This window comes from Centroberyx gerrardi, chromosome 15 (assembly GCF_048128805.1).
Source record: "Centroberyx gerrardi isolate f3 chromosome 15, fCenGer3.hap1.cur.20231027, whole genome shotgun sequence".
In the NCBI taxonomy this organism is placed as follows: Eukaryota; Metazoa; Chordata; class Actinopteri; order Beryciformes; family Berycidae; genus Centroberyx; species Centroberyx gerrardi.
Genome location: NC_136011.1, coordinates 17614409 through 17633033, shown reverse-complemented (window position 1 = coordinate 17633033; position 18625 = coordinate 17614409). Strand labels below are relative to the sequence as shown.

The following is an 18625-nucleotide window of genomic DNA, read 5'->3' as shown; positions in this document are numbered from 1 at the left end:
TTAACATTTTACATATGATTCATAAGTGAAGAATACTATTGTGGCTACTACATCATTACCTATGTTAATACATGTACAGGATAGTTAGACCTACATAATCTTTTCAAATGATGAATCAATTTGAAATTTGTTGATCATCATTATATTTATCTCCAAACTAACAAAGTCCAATTGTTAATTGTTAGCATTAACAGCCTTTATCTTCAGTAATAATAATATGCTAACATTATGCTTAATATCCTCAGTGGTGCTTCTTTGACAGTAAAACTGTTTGTTAGCTGTCTGCTAGCTAACACTAGCGTTAGGTGACTTCAGCTGGTTCAAACAGCTAATGTTAAAGCTTTACGTGTTGGCAGCCCCAAATGACAATGAGAGGTAACTTAAAACTAGAACTAAAACTAAACTTCAATACCCAGAAATCATGTAATGTGACATTAGTAAACTGTGCACATCACACTCATGTTCACCAGCCCAGCCGGTCCATGATTGTTTTATACCAAAGGAAATAAATATAACATTAGTAGCTGACTGATGTCATATTAATAATATACAATTCAGTTTAAATATAAGAATATAAGTAACTTATTGTTATTTAATTCAACATTAACTCATAGTTTAAGGCTCGTAAACTTTCATTATTCTACAGTGTTAACTATGTATTACATTACACACTACTGTTAATCCCAAGATACTGTGAGAAATTCAAACATTCACAGTGGTATGACTAACCAATCTCCACTCGATGAGGGGCAATACGTGCTATGGCTGGTGAAGCAGGCTCTGCTTTGCTTTTTCCTTCCTGCGGGGCATTACCAGGGCTGGAGTCAGAGCATGGGATGGGCAAGCTGATCTCCCTCCTGGCCACCTGGGGGCTCTCAGGGAGGCCTTCAGTCTGCACGTCCTTCTCACTCAGGGCTTTCTTGTTAAGCAGGTTGCTGATCTCCATGATGTTGCCAATGATTTCCACTGGGCCCGTCACTGTCTTCTTACGGGGAGAGAAGTCATCCTTCACCTTCTTCAGGAAGGAGGCTGGAGCCCAGCCCTCCTTATCCTGGTACCTGGGAAGTCGGTTGGTTGGGAGAGAGAAAAAGAGAGAATGTGGGATTAGAAAGATAAGCTATGTGTAATGAAATCGTCAAACATGTCTGCCCTCAAATTTTAAGTAAATGTAAGCAGAGGCTTACCTGATAAACCACCAGCCTTCCAGGTTCTTCTGAATCACCTCCACAATGACTCCTTTCTCAAAAGCAATTTCATCCTTGCCCTGGCTGGAGTAGGGCTGCACTGTCATGTACTTCTCTTCTGCCAAGGCCAAAGCAGAGAGGAGCATGAGAACAAAGGTCAGATTCTGAAAGCCATGAAACATCTGACATAACAAAAAACGTCAAGGGATCTCATCTGTATGAAGAATAAAGGAAATAAAGAGAAAGAAGAGGTATATCTAAACCTTTCTGTGGACCTGTAAGCACCATCATTATGCAGTGATAAGAATATCGTATTCCATATTCCTCCCAATATCATATATTTCTTATCAAATATACATATATAGTACACAATGATATTAACCACTGTAAAGCAAGTCTGACAACAGTTGCTGGTTTTCAATTTGACCAAGGGTAACTACAGTACATGGGGCAGTGTGGCAGTGTGGGGCACTGGTGTCCTAATAGTAAATATACAGTAATTTAGAGGGCTAAATAAAGGACACCTAGCTCTGTGGCAGCTAGCGTCCCCTAACTCAGCACATGATCGAGAACAGAGGACCCATGCTGATTTGTGCTGTCCCAGGAGGCCAAGGGGCACAGTCAGTGACAGCATTTCCTGTCATTACAGCCTTTCCTGTCCAACCACAGACAGCATGGGGAGAAGAGGTGTGCTCATAAGGCAGTGGAGAAGAGAAAGAGAGGCCATTCTGGTCAAACTTTTTCCATTTTCCTTTTTCTCCACCCTTTCACAAGGTTCTGAAGGGACTGAATGGGTGTGGGATAGTAACTCCCTTCACTGGCAAAAACCAGGTTCCATGCACAGCCATGTAAATAGATGGGTACAGGATATTTCTGTACACTTTGTTTTCCTCTCCCCTGAATTCTGGGGCTTCCGGCCTTTTTGTTTCAGAGCTGGTAGATTGTTTCCCTCTTAGCAACCGTGTTCAATGTGGCTCCCCTTAACCTCTTTGACAAACACTATCCAGCAGTGGAGGAAACTCTGAATCAGATATTATGTTAACCACAACATGCTTCGCCTGCATCACTGTTATGAACTATTTTTGTGGAGTCAGCACAATATCAACTTTTTTATTTATTTATTTATTTTTTTACAAAGCAGGATTTCAATACTAGGGTGGAAAATCTCTCCCTCTCCACTCCAGAGAGCAGCACTGAGTTCTCTGGGAACCGCTGCCAAACACAAATCTTGGGCTGAACTCAAATAGCCTATCCTCATGCCTCAGCAATCCTTCAGCAATCCAACTGCATCTCCTCTCAAAAAACCCTTGGCCTCGGTAAGAGGGACATGTGCAAGAGCAAATCATTTTGATTATTTAACTAACCAACTGATAGACAAATACTGTAAAAAGTCTTGCTTGTCTATCAGCAGTCTTGGTTGCTGTCAGCACCACAACATGATAAATGTCTGATTTTCCACCTCACACTCCGTAGAAAACTATATGCAAGTTTCACTTGCTCATAAAAAAAGCCAAATATGTTTCCAAAGTACAAAATGTGGCATTCGAAGGTCTATTACTGCACCACGTTTAGATGAGTGGGTAGTTTTTTGCTGTAATTCAGAAAAGATTGGTTTTGGCACACAGTGCTTAATTATAATAAAACGCTTACATGGAGCAATTTTGTAATATAATGTAAGTTCAGTCTCTATAATTGGTGTATATAAAGTTGCTGATTTCACCTTTGCTTTCCAGGCTCAGTTCATATTAATGTCAGTTAGTGGTTACTTGTTGTGGGTTATGGCTCATGATAAATGCATTCGCTGGAAGACAACATGGGATGCAAGACTGAACAAGTATAGGCATTTGGAGAGGGACAAGCTAAGCTACAGGATAGAAGAGACAACAAGATGAGGTGAGGTGAGGAGAACGAAAACAAAGCGAGGGAGGGAGGGAGGAGGTGATGCAGCGTCTGTCTCAGTTCACCTCGGCTCTGCTGCCTGCTGATGACGCCCCCCAACGTCCATCTCCGGTCCAGCCTCTTCAGATGGGCCTTATGTCGCTTAGTAACTGACAGACACACATGGTGACCAGACAACAATAAACAAACATGGGAAACATGAAGAGCAAGCACAAACATCACACACACACACAACATGGATCCAACCAAAAGAGCCCCATTATTAGCTACATGGAGGACATAAAAACAAGACCACATTGCGAAACATGGCGGACAGTTAGGATGGATGGATGGGTTGGATGGGTGAGTGAAGGTTACAGAGGAAGTGTTAAACCAAGTCGTCTTCTCTGTGGCTTGTAATTAGGATGTTGTTAGCATGGTTTTCCCATCCTGTCGTGTTAGAGCATCTGGGACACACATTGCTGCTGCAGGAATGCCATCCAATTAATAGGGCAGCTGAGAATACCGCTGGATGGAGTTGTGTGCCTCAGCAGGTCTATAATTCAGCAGGCCTTTTGTTAGCTAAAACACCGGAGATGAGAATGACGAGACATCTCCTGTCATACCCCAACACTATAAAAGGTGAAGCTTATATAAATTATCTTATTGGAGAAAAAGCACTTTCATCACTGAATGCTCTTCTCAATTTCCAAGACCGAGGAAATACCAGACAGAATTTGTGAGATACTGTAGGCTTGGAGAGGGAAGGTAAAACTTAACAGCTGTAAATAGTTGTCCAAGAGCTGTAATGGTTCAAATTTCAGCAAAGGAAGAAACCATAAAATAAAATAACTATCATTACTATTACAAAACCTTGGAAATTTAAGCAATACATTTATGCATGAAATATGCCCGCCACAAGGAGGGGGATATCCACTCACTGTCGTCATAATGACTTTTAACAAGAAGCGGGATACTCGCATCTCAAATTGTCTCAGCTTTCAACATGTCCATATCTTGGCCTTTAGAAAGATGTATCATGAGTTCCAGATCCAGTTTTCCAGAAATATGTTCGTTTCTCTGTGACAGAAAGGTGGCACAGACTGCTAGAGACCATAGGATTGACACAGAGATGCTTTATGGGTTTTAGACCCATTCCCATGACTGACTAGACACATAAACACTAATTACACTGACAGATTGTCCTCCCCAAAACCCCCTGGCAGGAAAATCTGCTATCTGTGACCGGGCAGATAGCAGTATTGGGTGTGTCTGTGTGGTCGTACATGTGTGGTATGTCCAAATCTTCAGTGGAAATATACGCATTCTATAAGTCCAAATAGGAAGGAAAAGGGCATTTCAACATATTGTGAAACTGTAGGACTATTTAGCCTGATGTATCCTCTCTCCCTCCCTCCTCAAGTCATAAGATACACAATACCAAGGGGATCCTGGGTCCCATTGTTACACAGAGCACACAAATTGTACAGCAAAAGATGTTTTGGCCCCAGTGCTGGAAAATCATGATGTTTGTTTGGAAGTGTAAGATGCAACTTAATGATTTCCGTGCCTCCAGTTTGTTGGGTTTTCTCTCACACAAATGCAGTGTAAATCCTAACAGACAAACTGCAGTCACTGTACTACCTGTCAAATTTGTAATATGACTCATCCCATCTTAGGTAATACAAACTTGAGCCCTGTAGGCCTATTAATCTGAGTCTGTGACACTAATGCAGCTGTACCGCATGGAGATTAAAATGTCTTCTGGGGTAACATTGAAAAGAAATCAAGATGATTGCATCACTGGATCCTGTCTTCGGCTTCACACGTCAGCATGATAATCTGTCAAACCAAACCCTACATAGGTGTTTCCTGTCAGGGGTTTGGATCCTACTCCAGTAAGCTCACTAACATAACACATAACATTCTTTCAGCAGTCCTCTATTGTACTGCAGCTCATCAACAATCATCTATGATAAGCAAGCAATGCACGAAATGGCACAGTTCATGTCAGATCTTGCCGTAATTAACGATAACCATACATTTAACAAGCATGACTCATAAAATTCTTCATTCCCTTCTGTTGATGGAAACACACGTCTCTTTCATGAGTTCACTCCAAGGAGGTCATATCACTTAGCGTTGCATTGCATCTCTACTGTACAGTGCTTTACTGTACGGCACATCACTCAGTGCACCTCAGCACACGGCTGTGGTTTGCTCTCTCCTGGCGCTCCTCCTCGCTGTTTACCCAGAGCCTGAATCTGTAGTCTGTTCAAGGCTGCTTACGGTGGCAGGCAGACAGAGAGAGTTGTTCACACCGGCCAGGCGTCGGCTGTTAGCGTAGGCCGGCAGTGGGTCTTGGGGTGAGCTTGCTGCATTTTGTCAGTGATCGAAGACTGAGGATTGAGGGCAGAGGTGGCGTCTGTGTGTGTGTGTGTGTGTGTGTGTGTGTGTGTGTGTGTGGCGGGCGGGCAGGGGTGGGAGGGTTTGCAGTGTCTTACCTTCCCCAGCTTTAGAGGCTCCCAGCTCCAAATCATCCCGTGTTCCACTGTGAGAGTTGAGATAGGTAGCAGGGACCCAACCCTGCTCCTCCGCTGTACTGATAAACCACCAACCTGTGGAGGAACAGAGAGAGAGAATCGTCAGGACTTTGGCAAAGTAAGGTAGACTGAGGTAATCAGGTGTATAGTGTGCTGAACGTTTAAAAATGATTTCATGCAAAACATCACACAGAAAAATAAGCGTGACCTAAATGGTAAGAGCTGTGTAAGGTAGGATACAGTCAAGGTAAGGTAAAGTAAGGCATACATGCCTTAAGGCAAAGTGGAATTTGGTTGATTTTGCGGATAAATTTGAGGGGGGGGATTCTAAAAGCATTCTGCATGTAATACATCTCTAATTTAAATTTAGCGCATGAGAACAGACAGACGATAATGAACGCAGATGATGTCTGCTGACGTGACTATAGATCAGTATCTTCTAGTATGGCTTATATCCACCGATGTATTACTTATCTGTTCTAGTCAGTGGGCCCTGATTGGAATAAATTCCCTTGGATCACAGAGATGAGCTAAAAAATGCACTTGAACACATAGAAAAACTAAACTTCATTGCGCTGCCAACAGAATCTATAACTGTGGCCAGGGCCAAGAAGCTCAGAGGGAAGACTGGCGGGCTGTAGCTCGACGCGTGACGAGGACTTGTTAAACCTGCATTTCATCAGCATCAATCATGATTTCAGTGGGCAGGATACTGGTGATGAAACTAGCCAAAATCACCATTAGCATTGTTTCAGCCAATTTGATTGGATTCCTTGGGGTATGATAGCATTGCTTTGGCAACTGCTTCATGACAAATGCCTGGTTTGGGAAGGTAGTGGACATATTTCATTTGAAAAAAAAAAAAGAAACAAACAAATGCAGCGGGTGGAGTAAAGTGATACACTATTAGATAAGGTGTTTTATGAGGCCTAAGGGCAAATTTAAGTCCACGCTTACTCTAGCTGGAAACACTGGCTCTAAACAAGTACACTAATAATTTCAACATTTTGAACTTCAAAGTGCTAAACCCAGCACTGCCACACAGCCCGTTCAACACAGTCACGCCACATTTGTGAGACCGTGCCTAGTCTCTGCAGGAGACCCAAGTGACAAAGGCTTCACAGAAATAGTCCTCTATGTGGTGTGTCCCATATACACTATTTGTTGTGGTAACGGGAATACAATATGGCTGACAGCTGTCCTGACAACCCATAAAGAGGATATAAGTGTTCCATCACACGTTCACAGCTGGCCCAAGCCTCCAGTGTACAGAGTGTTTTGAGGGTTGTTTACGTGCACTGAAATAATAGTAAGACACAGTGTGCAATAGGGTCAACTGGAACAGAAAGGGAAAGAATCCTAAAATGCATCATTTAATGGTAATTTGCTGTTTACAAGATTGTATGAGGCAAAGGCTGTACTAATGGCAAAAAAAAAGGTCAACCTCTTTATATGGTGACAGTTCTCCACCCACAGTAAGTGCAAAATGTCATGTCATTATCTAAGCTGATATCCTTGTTTTCACAGTCATGAAGTGTCACCATCAGACAGGTAGCAATTAAAGGCCTCTTGGGATTAGAAGAGATAAGTGTTGAGAGATTGGTGCTTCAACAATTAGCAGAAGTGAATTCCCAAGCATACTAGGAGGCCCTTTTCATCATTGTGAAAGGTTTCTATCACCGTACTATGTTGTATGTATTTTATGGGAAAGGAGTTCTCCTGTAAAAGCAGGGAGAATTTGGGCAATGACAGTATGAGCACAATTTCAGTCCTGTTGGAACATGGCAACTTACAGTATCTTTCAACAAAACAAGTAGTTGGAGAGCGCAAACCTCTGCCAACGCTGAACAATTCTCCGACTTGCTGTTACACCCAAAGAATCATTCCTATCACTTACATTTTAAGTTAAATTAATTTCTTGACCCTGCAAACATACCTAGGATTTGGTACTTGATATGAGACTTGATATGGAATCACGTCGTTAGTTTCATAGATATGGCTAAAAAATGATAATCATCTAATGTCGGTAATCCCAGATCTGGATCACCACCAAAATCAAATCAGTTGTTCGCTGGACCGAGGCCTATCTGTCCACCAGATTTCACGGAAATCCGTTCATAGTGTTTTTTTGGAACATCCTGCTGACAGGCAGACAAACAAACCAAAAAAAAACATAGCATCAGTTGTACAGTGGAACTACTTTGCATAGAGTTCGGGTGGGTCCAGAGTCGAGAATGCCTCTGCTGTTAGTATCTGGCCCTGAGCAGCACGTTGGCCTGGGCTCAAGGACATAACAAGCCATGTAATGTGCTCAGTCTTTGCACCAAAGCTGTGGCTTCAGCTAAGCCCTATGCCAATAAATCAGACAGAGAGCGGCAAGCTACAAAAAATAAAATGGTGTCTACAGCACTTAGGTCCAAAGGCCTCAGAATACAGACTTTTTCCTTCCACGCTGGAGTTGGAAGCCTGTTCACAGTCCAGTGGAGTAATGAAGTTTGGTAGGAAGTTTACAGGATTGTTCCCATGAATTTGACACTAACAACACTGACATTGTAATTTTACTTATGTCCAATCTAACCAGATTTTGTTTTATATACCAGGCATGTCATACTTCACTTCAATAAGTCACTGAAAACAGTTAAAATGTTAAAATTGTGGTTGATGATGACCAAGTGAAGAGCAACCTCAACTACATCAGTGGTAAATTAAATAAAATTGACCATTACAGTGATAGGTCAGCTTGGCAAAAGTAAACAAGTCCTGCCTCAAGTCATTAAATTAAAAAATCCTTCAATTTGAAAATTATTGTTTTCACACTGGCATGCCAGCTTGGGGGAAATGTCATTTTCACTTCTGCAAACTGGCAGTTGTAGAAATGTAAGTAAATATGAGAATAAGGTGTAGGAATGTAAGTTAATTGAGAGCACTTGGCTAAAGGTCTGAATATACATACACGGCAAAGACGCACTGTCACTTTAAGAGGTCTGAGTAAATATATGCTGTTATTGATGGCTTGGACTGGCTTGCCTGTATTTTTCGACCATCCTCCCATATGGCAGGTGCTTAGGCTGAGTTCACTCAACCTCAAAAGAGGCAATAAAAATACTTTTAAAAACACATGCCCACTACACAAGTGCTGATTTCCTGGCCACTGCAGGTTTATATCAGACAGGTGGCAATTATACGCAATGTGAGAAATACATTTTTCAACAAGAGGCCTGCTTCATGTCTTTCATTGCATGTTTTCATTCGAAGAGTGACTGGAGTTCAATCTTGCACAAAAAACAACTCAACAGTTACTCAATGTATTGGGAAACTCAAAATCATAAAAATCCAAATTGGGACACTATGTGGCTCAACTCAACATCCAAAAATTCAACTCATTCAAAATATCGAATGAAACTACAACCCACCTATTATTGCCACATGTTGTCACATGTATGTTGCAATATCTCTCCTGGAACATTTCTCCATATGTTCTGGTAGAGGAATGTGATTGTTAATTTTTGGGATCAAGTCATATCTGACATGATTCTCATTTGTGCATTCTTAATGATGACCCAGATTTTAACCTGAGGTTATTACAAAAGAAATAGTTGTTTTCGGGGTCTCCTGCTGCCAAGAAAACAATTTTGCAGAATTGGATAATGCCTAACATGTGCATGAAATCACTGTGGATACAGAGTTTATTGAAATTTGTTCATCTTCAGTGTACTACTGCAAAACTTAGCAAGGTTCAACCTTGTACTGTTGGGACTTCGAAATCTCTGTCATCAGCTTTTATCCAAGATATGATTTGAGTTCACTTTTTCCCAGCTTTGTATACTTTTGTCCTACCTAAACTGATATTTGTCTTGTAAATGTTTATTAACTTGTGTGTACCTCCTGTGTTTTGTGTTTTCCATTTTGTCCTTTTGTGTGACAAAAAAGATAATAAAGACACAGAAATGAAGCACACAACAATGACTACCAGCAGTGAAAAAGTGCAAAAGGAAAGCTCTTGTGACAGGTAAGTGAATGGAGCTGTAGATTCAGCTGTTGGCTGAAAGGTGAAACGGCAGATAGTGGAAATAAGATTAGGAAAGGAACGTGCTCTTTTTTCCCATAGCAGGGATTAACTGTACAGATGTGGGAGGAACAAAGGTTAATGAGGCATACCTTATATTTTGATATGTGTGTGTGGGTGTGTGTGTGTGTATGTGTGCACATGTGTGTGTGCATTTGTGAGAGTTTGATCCATTGACCATCTTGGCTCCCATAGCAGAGAGTGCAGAGCTGTCTAAGCTGTATCTTTATCTGTGTATCTGCAGCAGGATGAATCTGTATCACAACCTGCCTCTCCTCTCCTCACCTCATCTCTCTTCTTTCTGCCTTGCTGTCTACGTGAGGAAAAGATGGATCATGGAGAACTTTGGGCTGCTGTAGATTTTCAACCACAAAGGAAAGAACCGCAGCCAAATGCTGACTGGCAATACACTTTGCTGAACATTATTCAATATTACGATTATAGTTCTTCAGTCAACATCCTGAATAAATCAAAAAGGCTTTCAGAACTTTTGAGCAGAGTTTAGTTTTCAACCCTCCCCTCTGGGTCAGCGGTTGAGTGAGACAATAGTCAAACCCACAGCCCTCTGGTGGGGATCTCATATAACACCATCGCACCATAGGATCATGACCACAAACATCAACCTCAAATGTCACAGCCTCAGAGAGGGAGAAACCAAATGGTTTGTCTTGACAACATTGTTGTTTTGTACTACAAGGAGACCATCAAAAACTGCATGTTTGAAGCGGTAAAGAGGGCAAGTTGTAACAAGGTTTATGCATGGTATAGCCTGCTGTGAGGTGCAAACACTGGACTTATTGAAGTAATTTCTGGCCAATTATGCCAATGGGGAAAAAACAAAATAAAATGTCGACGTCAGCCTCATTTACACAGCGTGAAAAGCCTAGTTCCAGATCAGAAAACACTGAGAAATATATTTAAGAAATTGATGACTGTGAATAATAAAAAACAATGCTGATTATGCAAGTTGCATGTGTTGCTGTAATGTGTCTGTGCCGGGTGGAGAAGGGAAGGGAAAGGAGAAAGCAGAGCATGTGAACAGATGCTTGGCCCAGACATCAAAGTGATAAAGCTGTCCTCATACCCCCATTCACCCTATATTCAGAGAGACAGACAGAGAGAGAGAGAGAGAGAGAGAGAGAGAGAGAGAGAGAGGAGCATTTCTGAGCTCTATTTGTCTCCCATACAGTACCTGCCATCTGGAAACTCTATCAGGTTAAAGACGCATGCCTCCTTTTTACTGTAATCAACAACAGATTCTCTGCTGCAGCAAGAAACTGGAATCCAGCCATTTTGGATTTTTTCTAAGGTGACTGGATAAACCAAAGAACAAAAATTCAATATGTATAATGAATGTCTGATAGTTGAGCGATGCCATACATAATGCCATTACAATGAATTACTTACTCCTTAATGTTACACTCATTGCTGTAAATTATCATTAAGATACACAGACCTACAACTCCATTATTTATCGCTCTAATGTACACCACAGTAAAGCACTGTACAGCACATTTAATGAACATTACTTTGTGCTTTGGAGTCAATCTGTAATACTTACAAAAGATCCTCAACAGTTTTGGTATGAATATTATAACCACAGATTCAGCAGCATGAAGGGCCTGTTTTTTTTGTTTTTTTTTCAGGACCTGAAATGATGAGGAATGCAGTGGCTCAGCAGTCCTGCAGATATCTGACACCACTGTTGAGCAGAGTAGGAGAAAAACCCATTCATTTCCAGCTTCTGTATTTATTAACAGTATATTCAGTATCAAAGCACAAGGGGGAAGCTATCCAGCGCAATACACACACTTCCAGTTTTCATAAAACACTGGGTTTCAATTACCTGGGTGGTTCTGCTACGGGGGGGGGGGGGGGGGGGCAAAAACGGCACAAAACGACTTTCAAGAGCTAATGTTGACCTAAGGAACAACCTTCTCTCCCTCCCAGCCGCTGAAAGGATCCCCTCATGGTCTAAACTAAGCTACATCCCGCAGCTTGTGCGCTTTCTAAGCTTCACTGATTTGGAGACACAGAAATCCTTGAGTGCCTAACAGCCCACCCCTTAAAACGCCGGTTTAACTCAATGGTCAATTCTTAAGTGAGAGAGAGAGAGACGCCTTTTTGGCTCTGTTGGGCCAAATCCACAAACTGACTGCTGCACACTAATGTCACCCCCTAAATACTATTCCTGACCTCCAGTATTGTTCTTACTCCATTTCTTCATCTCTGATACCTGCATCACTTTCTAAGAAGATGCAAAACAGCAAAACAATAAACGCCCATGTTGAAATGCCATATAGTTGCAAACCTGAAATCTGAGTTTCCGTTATATCTGAAAACCCAGGATACAGTTCATTTCTTGAGACGGTCATTAATGAAGGCTGCTGCTTCCTACGGTGAGCTGAATGAATGTGGAGAGTGGGGGGGGGGCGCTACGAGTGGATAATGTGTCTTCCGTATGCTTCTGCAACTTTTGCTTAAAAACACATTCAACACTTGGCAATTGTTCCGCATCCTCTCTTCAGTGGTTCTTCGACAAGAGTTATAGGGGTTTTCGCTTTTTTTATTCAGCAAACTAATTCCTGCTGAAACTGCAACATACCAAAGTGGGGAACTAAAAGTTTGAACACAGTGGACTCAGGCTTGACGCCGGCCTTACCTAGAAGCCTCCTGCATGTCAGACCAGTGTGGAGAGGCCAGTATATCTGATGCGGTTTCATTCGCAGGGACATTGATTCTTTGAAAATGAAGCTCTGCATTACTATTGATGCCAAAATCGATGCTTGCTAACTTTCGTGAGGAGACCCAAACTAATATTTGCTCTCTCAAGGCAGAGGCGCACAGCAGGAGTATTAAAGAATCGGGCAACACAGCTTCTGAAGCCTCAGATTCAATTATCTGGTTAGAGGAGAAAGACGATTTGTCATTCTGATGAGTTGAAATCGGTCCAATCTAACTCAAACTTTAAGGGATAGGAATGATGTCTTTGGGTGTAACAGGAAGTTGGATTGCTCAGCGTTGGTAAAGGTTTACACTCTAGTTGCTGGAAGACTCCCTCTCTCTGAACGAGTCCCTGCTGGACCAAGACCATAGATCATCTTGCCCCAAGCATAAAGATGGAGACCCTAGACATCATTGAACGGGTACAGTTTTTCCATGTCAAGTTGGACATTCTGTACTACATCCATAATGCCATGCTGAGTTATGAGGGCCAGACCTTCACATGCCAAGATTTCACTCCAGCAGTCTGTAAGCTATGGGCTTTCAACTAGGCAGTGACACAACTGCAGTCAACTGCAGGATATTCCTTGTGTGCCGTTTGGTCTGCACTATCTGGCTTGTCTATGGGTTAGATTTGGCAAACCTAAAATCATTAGTGTTCCTGAAGTTAAGTAGGCAATGCTACAAAGACAAGATCACAGTCTTAATAAGAATCCCTAAACATGGCTCTTCCTGAGATCCTCTGCTGACCTAAGCAGGGTGGAGCAGTGGAGATGGTGGTACCAAGGGGTCTTGGGGGAGCCGGGGGGACTGACAGATCTGAGTCGCCCTCCCCAACACAGACAGACATTCCTGGAGTTCATTTGGCAAATTACAATTCAGAGAGGCTGATCTAGACTTGGAGCGGGGCCAAGGTAAACCCAGATCCATAGAGGAGTATTTTCTGCACTGGACTGGGCACCTTGAGGTGTCGGCAAACAAGCTGCAAAGGGTACAGTATTTCCAGAGGAAACGTGACTGCAAATTATTTTTCCTTTCCTACGTACTATTCCATTAGAGGCCAAAGTTGAAACTGTTGAACACAGTGCATTTGAACTGATCTGCAAGGCTGCTAGCTTAGCTTTGGTTAACATCTCTCCAGTATAGTGTAAGCTGAGGAGGCATCCTGGAGGATCCATTAAGCCATTATAATGAACCAACCTCTCTGAACCGCTAACTTTGGCAGGAAATGGCTTTTTCCATATTCCCTCTGAGTTTCTCCCTGCACTGCTCTCTCCTCCTGAGCCAGCATCTCCCCCTGGCAAACTCTCATAAAAATAGACAAATAAAATAACTGCAATTATATAGGAAGAGCAAGGACAAAATTAGTGTGAATATCAAACAAACTGTGATTAAGTACTTGCAGCAAAGGTTTTGACTCACGGCGATAAATTAATCGAATGCAGCTTTTCAAACATTTTCATATTGCTCATTTAGATCAAGCCTTATGTTTGTTTTTATGGATCTTGGCAAATTAGAATTTCTGTCTTTCAAGATTATTATTCCAGAGGAACCAAATGTTACAAATGACCACCTAGAACAACAACATCAAGCTTAGTCATCAAGTCAGTGTCTTTCTACCTTGTTGATTTACTGCATACTGCACCTACTTCAAACACAACCATCCACAAACCAAAACATGAATCAGTACAAACTATGTTACTGTACCAAATGAAAAATAGGCCAAGACACAAAAATGGTATCATCAAACCAGTGCAACGGAAAATACTGCCTTGGCTTGGGACAGCAGGCTGGAAAAGTGGAGAAAGCTGAGCTTGCTTATAGGTCTGACCTAGATTCACTGCCCTGTCAAAGGCATATATTATCTAATCCAAGGTAAGGACAACTCCATTACTGCACTGGGAAACAGTCACAGGCACAATATATAGTACAGTGGCTTTACTGGAGGCTGACACAACGAGTCTGACATCTCCTTCTGATGATCTATGGTGAGCTACAAAAATAATACGGTGCTGTGATATTCCATTTCTACATCAATGACTATCATGCTCTCATACTTTCACACTTCATCCAATACATCTTATATAAAACCAATTAGACATATAAAACTGACATGAAATTAGATGACGATTTGTCCATATAAGGAGATTTTCCACTCAAAGCTTCCAAAAACTCTGCGGGGAAACCATGCTGGCTTAGATGTACAATATTGCTTTAAAGGAAAATGTGTGTGTCACAGGCTATAGCTCAGACATCCATAAAAATCTACACCGCCCTTTTGTCATTACAAAGGTAATAGACACCTTTTAGTACCGTGAGTTCATAAAGAGCATATGTTCAGCATGTTCACCACTTAGCTCTGTAATTCACAGATCAATCTGTCAGAAACCATTAAAGGTGCACACTTATTCTGCTAGGGGATGGATGCTAAACCAAACGAGCTCTGAAATCTTCTTAGCACGCACCTGGACTTGTTAGTATTGGCAGAGGGATGTGGAGTGATGTCACCCAGCCAAATGGAGCAGCTTTAACCTACTTCCATTGCAGGAGGTGTTGAGACTTCAGTTAAATGCTAGCTGTGCTGTTGGAAACAGGCCCCACAGCATGATGTAGGTGGGTTGTATTTACTTCAAACCACTGTGGAAGTGTTCATCAGTGCATAATAAATATGTCGAATGGCCTTAGGCTGTGTTTTAAGTAGCAGATACCAGACCTTTTAAACTGCAGTCTACTGTTTTTGCTTCGTATAAACTCAGGTTCGGACGACCAAACCAGAGAGGTGAATGATCTGAACTGAGAGTGGCATTAAAATATTATCTGCATCAGAGAAGAGAATGAAACTAAGTAACGTTTAAGCCCAAAAGTCTGCAATACATCTGCAATGCAACCATTGAAGTGCATGATTTTCCCATTTCGCATGGATCATGACCATACCAAGGTAAACCAACCATAGCTTTGCACAGTGATCAGCTAAAATACAAAAGTCAAGGGGCCTCTACTTAAAAGCACAGAGCCATGCACTTCAAGTTCCTGCATATCCTGGAGGAAAACTCTCGTATACGGCCCTTGGTAAAAGGACTTCAAGGTGTTGGAATATCCGCCTCGCTGTGGCCCCCCATTGGGTTGAAGTCCTACTGGACCAGGGAGGGAAAACAAATACATGAAGCCGAAGGCAGGACACGTGACACTTCAAAGCAGCCCCACTCTGTTGACTCTCTTCCTTAAGGCCACTATGGCATGGGGTTTCACTCACACCCAACATGAAACCCAAGTCCAGTTGCTTCCCTGATCACTGTTTCCCCTTCCCTCTCTCCTTCTCCTTCTTCCCTCTGAAGAACACATGAGTCCCATTACTGTTTTACTGTCTCAGCACACCATTAAAGCTGTACGTCAGACCCTGTGACTGGGCCTGTCCCTCTCCAGTCACTCTTGTGATTCATAGGACAAATCCTCTTTTTAAAAAGAGCAATTTGGGCAGGTGTTCTTAAGCTGCAACATACAGTTTCTTAAACTATGTCTCAGTGATGGTGTTTTGGTATTGTATATATGGAGTTTTTCACCACAACACACAAATTTTGCTATACACAACATCTAACTATGACTAGCTTTTCTGGTGTTCTGGGGTCTTGAAGTCTACACAGACAATTTTACCAGTTTACACTTTTACACAGTTTTACTGTTTTTAAAACACAACTACCATATATTGTATATCACTTGATTCATATTCCTTTGCTTATCAATATCCAAGGCCTTTTTCTGCCCACTTCTATCCTCCTCAAACATCAAAGATGCCCATTCCTGGAATAATCATACCAAACACCACAGCATACTCCTAGAATATTTAATGGAGTATCTTACTGACTCAGTAACTATTCCGTATAGTCTAAAATTGAATGACATACAGTATATCTTGAAATACAATCTTGGCCCAGTTTGCCAGCCTTTTCCAGAGGTTAAACAGCTGACTAAGGACTCTCTGCAGCTGGCATTTGTAAATCCAGCATGTCTTCCTCTCTTTCCATTAAAGTGAGGTGGAATAATTAATATGAGTCTGGAAGACATTCCTCCTGCTATAGGCAACATTCTGGCCCCAAGCCTAAACCAACACTGGGAAAAAACAGGCCTGACTGTAGGCCAGAGCGAGCCTCCAGATGGGGCTAAGGAACAGCTAGCAGGCTGTGGACAAAGGAGGAGGGGAGAGGGTTGAGATAGGGAGAGGAGGAGTGGGGCAGAACATTTGAGGAAGCAGGGAAGAAAGGAATTACAGACTGTTTCATGGAAGTGCCTGTGTGTGCTTGTGTTTGAATGTTTGGGTGACAGCCTGCAGCCATGCATGTGGGTGTGTGTGTGTTGTGTTTTCTGTCTATTCATGCACAACATGTTTTTGTACTGTATGTTTGTTTTGATCACTCACCACTCTCACTCTTCTCGATAACATCCACCACCTCTCCGGCTTGAAGGCTGATTTCAGCAGGCTCCTGTTTCTCATAATTGGCCACCACCACATACTGCTCCAGAAGCATGGGATCCGAGGCATCCAGACCTGGGGTTGATGGGAAAAAACACGCTGTCAGCCAGCTGCCAGCCATAGGACCGCGAGAACGACTGCTGGGCACCCGTTGTGCCATAGGCCAATTTGTCAGTAGAGCTCAGCCAATCACAATATTCACAGGGCTCAGTGCATCTTCCTGAGAGTCTAGCCATAGAGCTGCATCCCTCTCCAGCCCAACATCAAGGGCAATGGAGAGGCTGAAAGCCTAGGGAAGGAAACTCTCTCCAAAAAGTAAAGCATCAAGCGGTCAACTGAAGAGAATCCATTCTGTGTTAATGAGGGGGCCTCATCCTTATAGTCCGAAGTTGAGATGCAGGTACAGTAGAAGTATGTAGACACATTAAGTAAAAGCAGAGAGTGGAAAGGGAAAAGAGAACAGGAAGCAGAAGGTCTGGATAGACAGTAAGAGAGAAGTGAACTATAGCCAGTTGAGGACAGGACAGTGGAGTGGGAGAGAGAAACGGTTTCCCCTGGAAAATAAACCATCTGCTAAAAAGCCTCCTTCTCCTCAGTTGGGGCTGGAGCTGGAGGAAGAGTAGGGGGTTGTGTACGCCAATCATAAGAGTCGGCACTAGAGGCCTTAAATAGAACCAGATGAAGGGGCTGGAGCTGCGCTCAGAGGGACGGCCCTCTGTCTCCATGAAACACTAGAGCTCTGACTACAGCATGCAGCCCAGCCAATGGAAATCTCCCTTTCTCTACTTCACTGGGTTAACCATGTGAGCACCAGCAGTGACTTAGTTTTTGCATAGTTGGGATTGCTTTCACAAACTGATCACATATTACTTAACCTGAGTATTGTTCACTCTGAGTATCTCAATGCCTTCTTAAGGCAGAAGCAGTTTTCTTTCATTTTTGAGGATATATGAAGAACACATGATGCCCAATAAATTATAAAAGTCCACGACAAATTACAAAAAAAGAAGAAAAAAAACACCAGATTTTTTTTAAATGAGCAAGGCTAGACTGATTAGGCCCTGCTGAAGCCTAAATCTGAAAGTTTTAAATCCCTTAAAACATATCTAGCTGAAAGTCTGAATGAACTAAGACAGCTCAGTTTAGGAGCAGAACTAACAAGTGTCAGCTGGTGACAGACTCAACCCCAGCTGAGTATTGGTTCACACATTATCATAAGCTTCTGCTGGCCACTGAGCTCAAAGCTACTGAAAGAAAGTTACTGTACATACGCAGATCAGATCAGATCAACTCTACTAATTTACCCTAATAATAATGCTAGTGTTGTGGATGTTTCCTCCAGATGGTATAAACAACATACCTTCATGGGGCATGCTTGAATAGCATTACAAGATCTACAAACACAGTATAAATCATAATTTCTATTAATAATTGTGCTCAGTGTGCTGCTTCTCTCCTAGTTGACATCACTTGCCATAGTTAGTGAAAAGAGAAATGAAGTATGTGAGCTTTTGACCCACGTAATCAACAAAAATGTCCAGGAAAATAATGTCTGAAGGAGAAAAAAGGAAAAGCCAAACAAGTCCAATTGAAAAAATTTTTTTCAAAATGTGGTAAACTCTGTTCCTGGAAGGAGAAACTCCATTTTATTCAGAGGATGGAAAATAAGTAGAATCCAGTCCAATAGACGGAAGGTTTGAGGCTTAGATAAGGAGTGATTGAGACAGCTTGGATTAAGCTGCCAGTTCTCCAAAGAGCTGAC

The 18625-nt window shown here is 42.2% G+C and overlaps 1 protein-coding gene across 3 annotated transcripts in view; it reads right to left on the bottom strand.

Annotated features, from left to right (window-relative positions):
• The window catches only part of LOC139929194 (SH3 and PX domain-containing protein 2A-like), a 47584-nt gene that overhangs the window by 4084 nt on the left and 24875 nt on the right, over window positions 1–18625 (bottom strand). The window contains exons 7-11 of one of the 3 annotated variants that reach the window (XM_071922015.2): window positions 16810–16938; window positions 5567–5680; window positions 3149–3232; window positions 1185–1302; window positions 730–1058 (exon numbers count right to left, since the gene is read on the bottom strand). In XM_071922015.2, the coding sequence (XP_071778116.2) occupies window positions 730–1058; window positions 1185–1302; window positions 3149–3232; window positions 5567–5680; window positions 16810–16938 (774 nt within the window). The remainder of the gene's footprint in view (window positions 1–729; window positions 1059–1184; window positions 1303–3148; window positions 3233–5566; window positions 5681–16809; window positions 16939–18625) is intronic. The other 2 variants (XM_071922017.2, XM_071922016.2) reach the window with 2 other exon arrangements.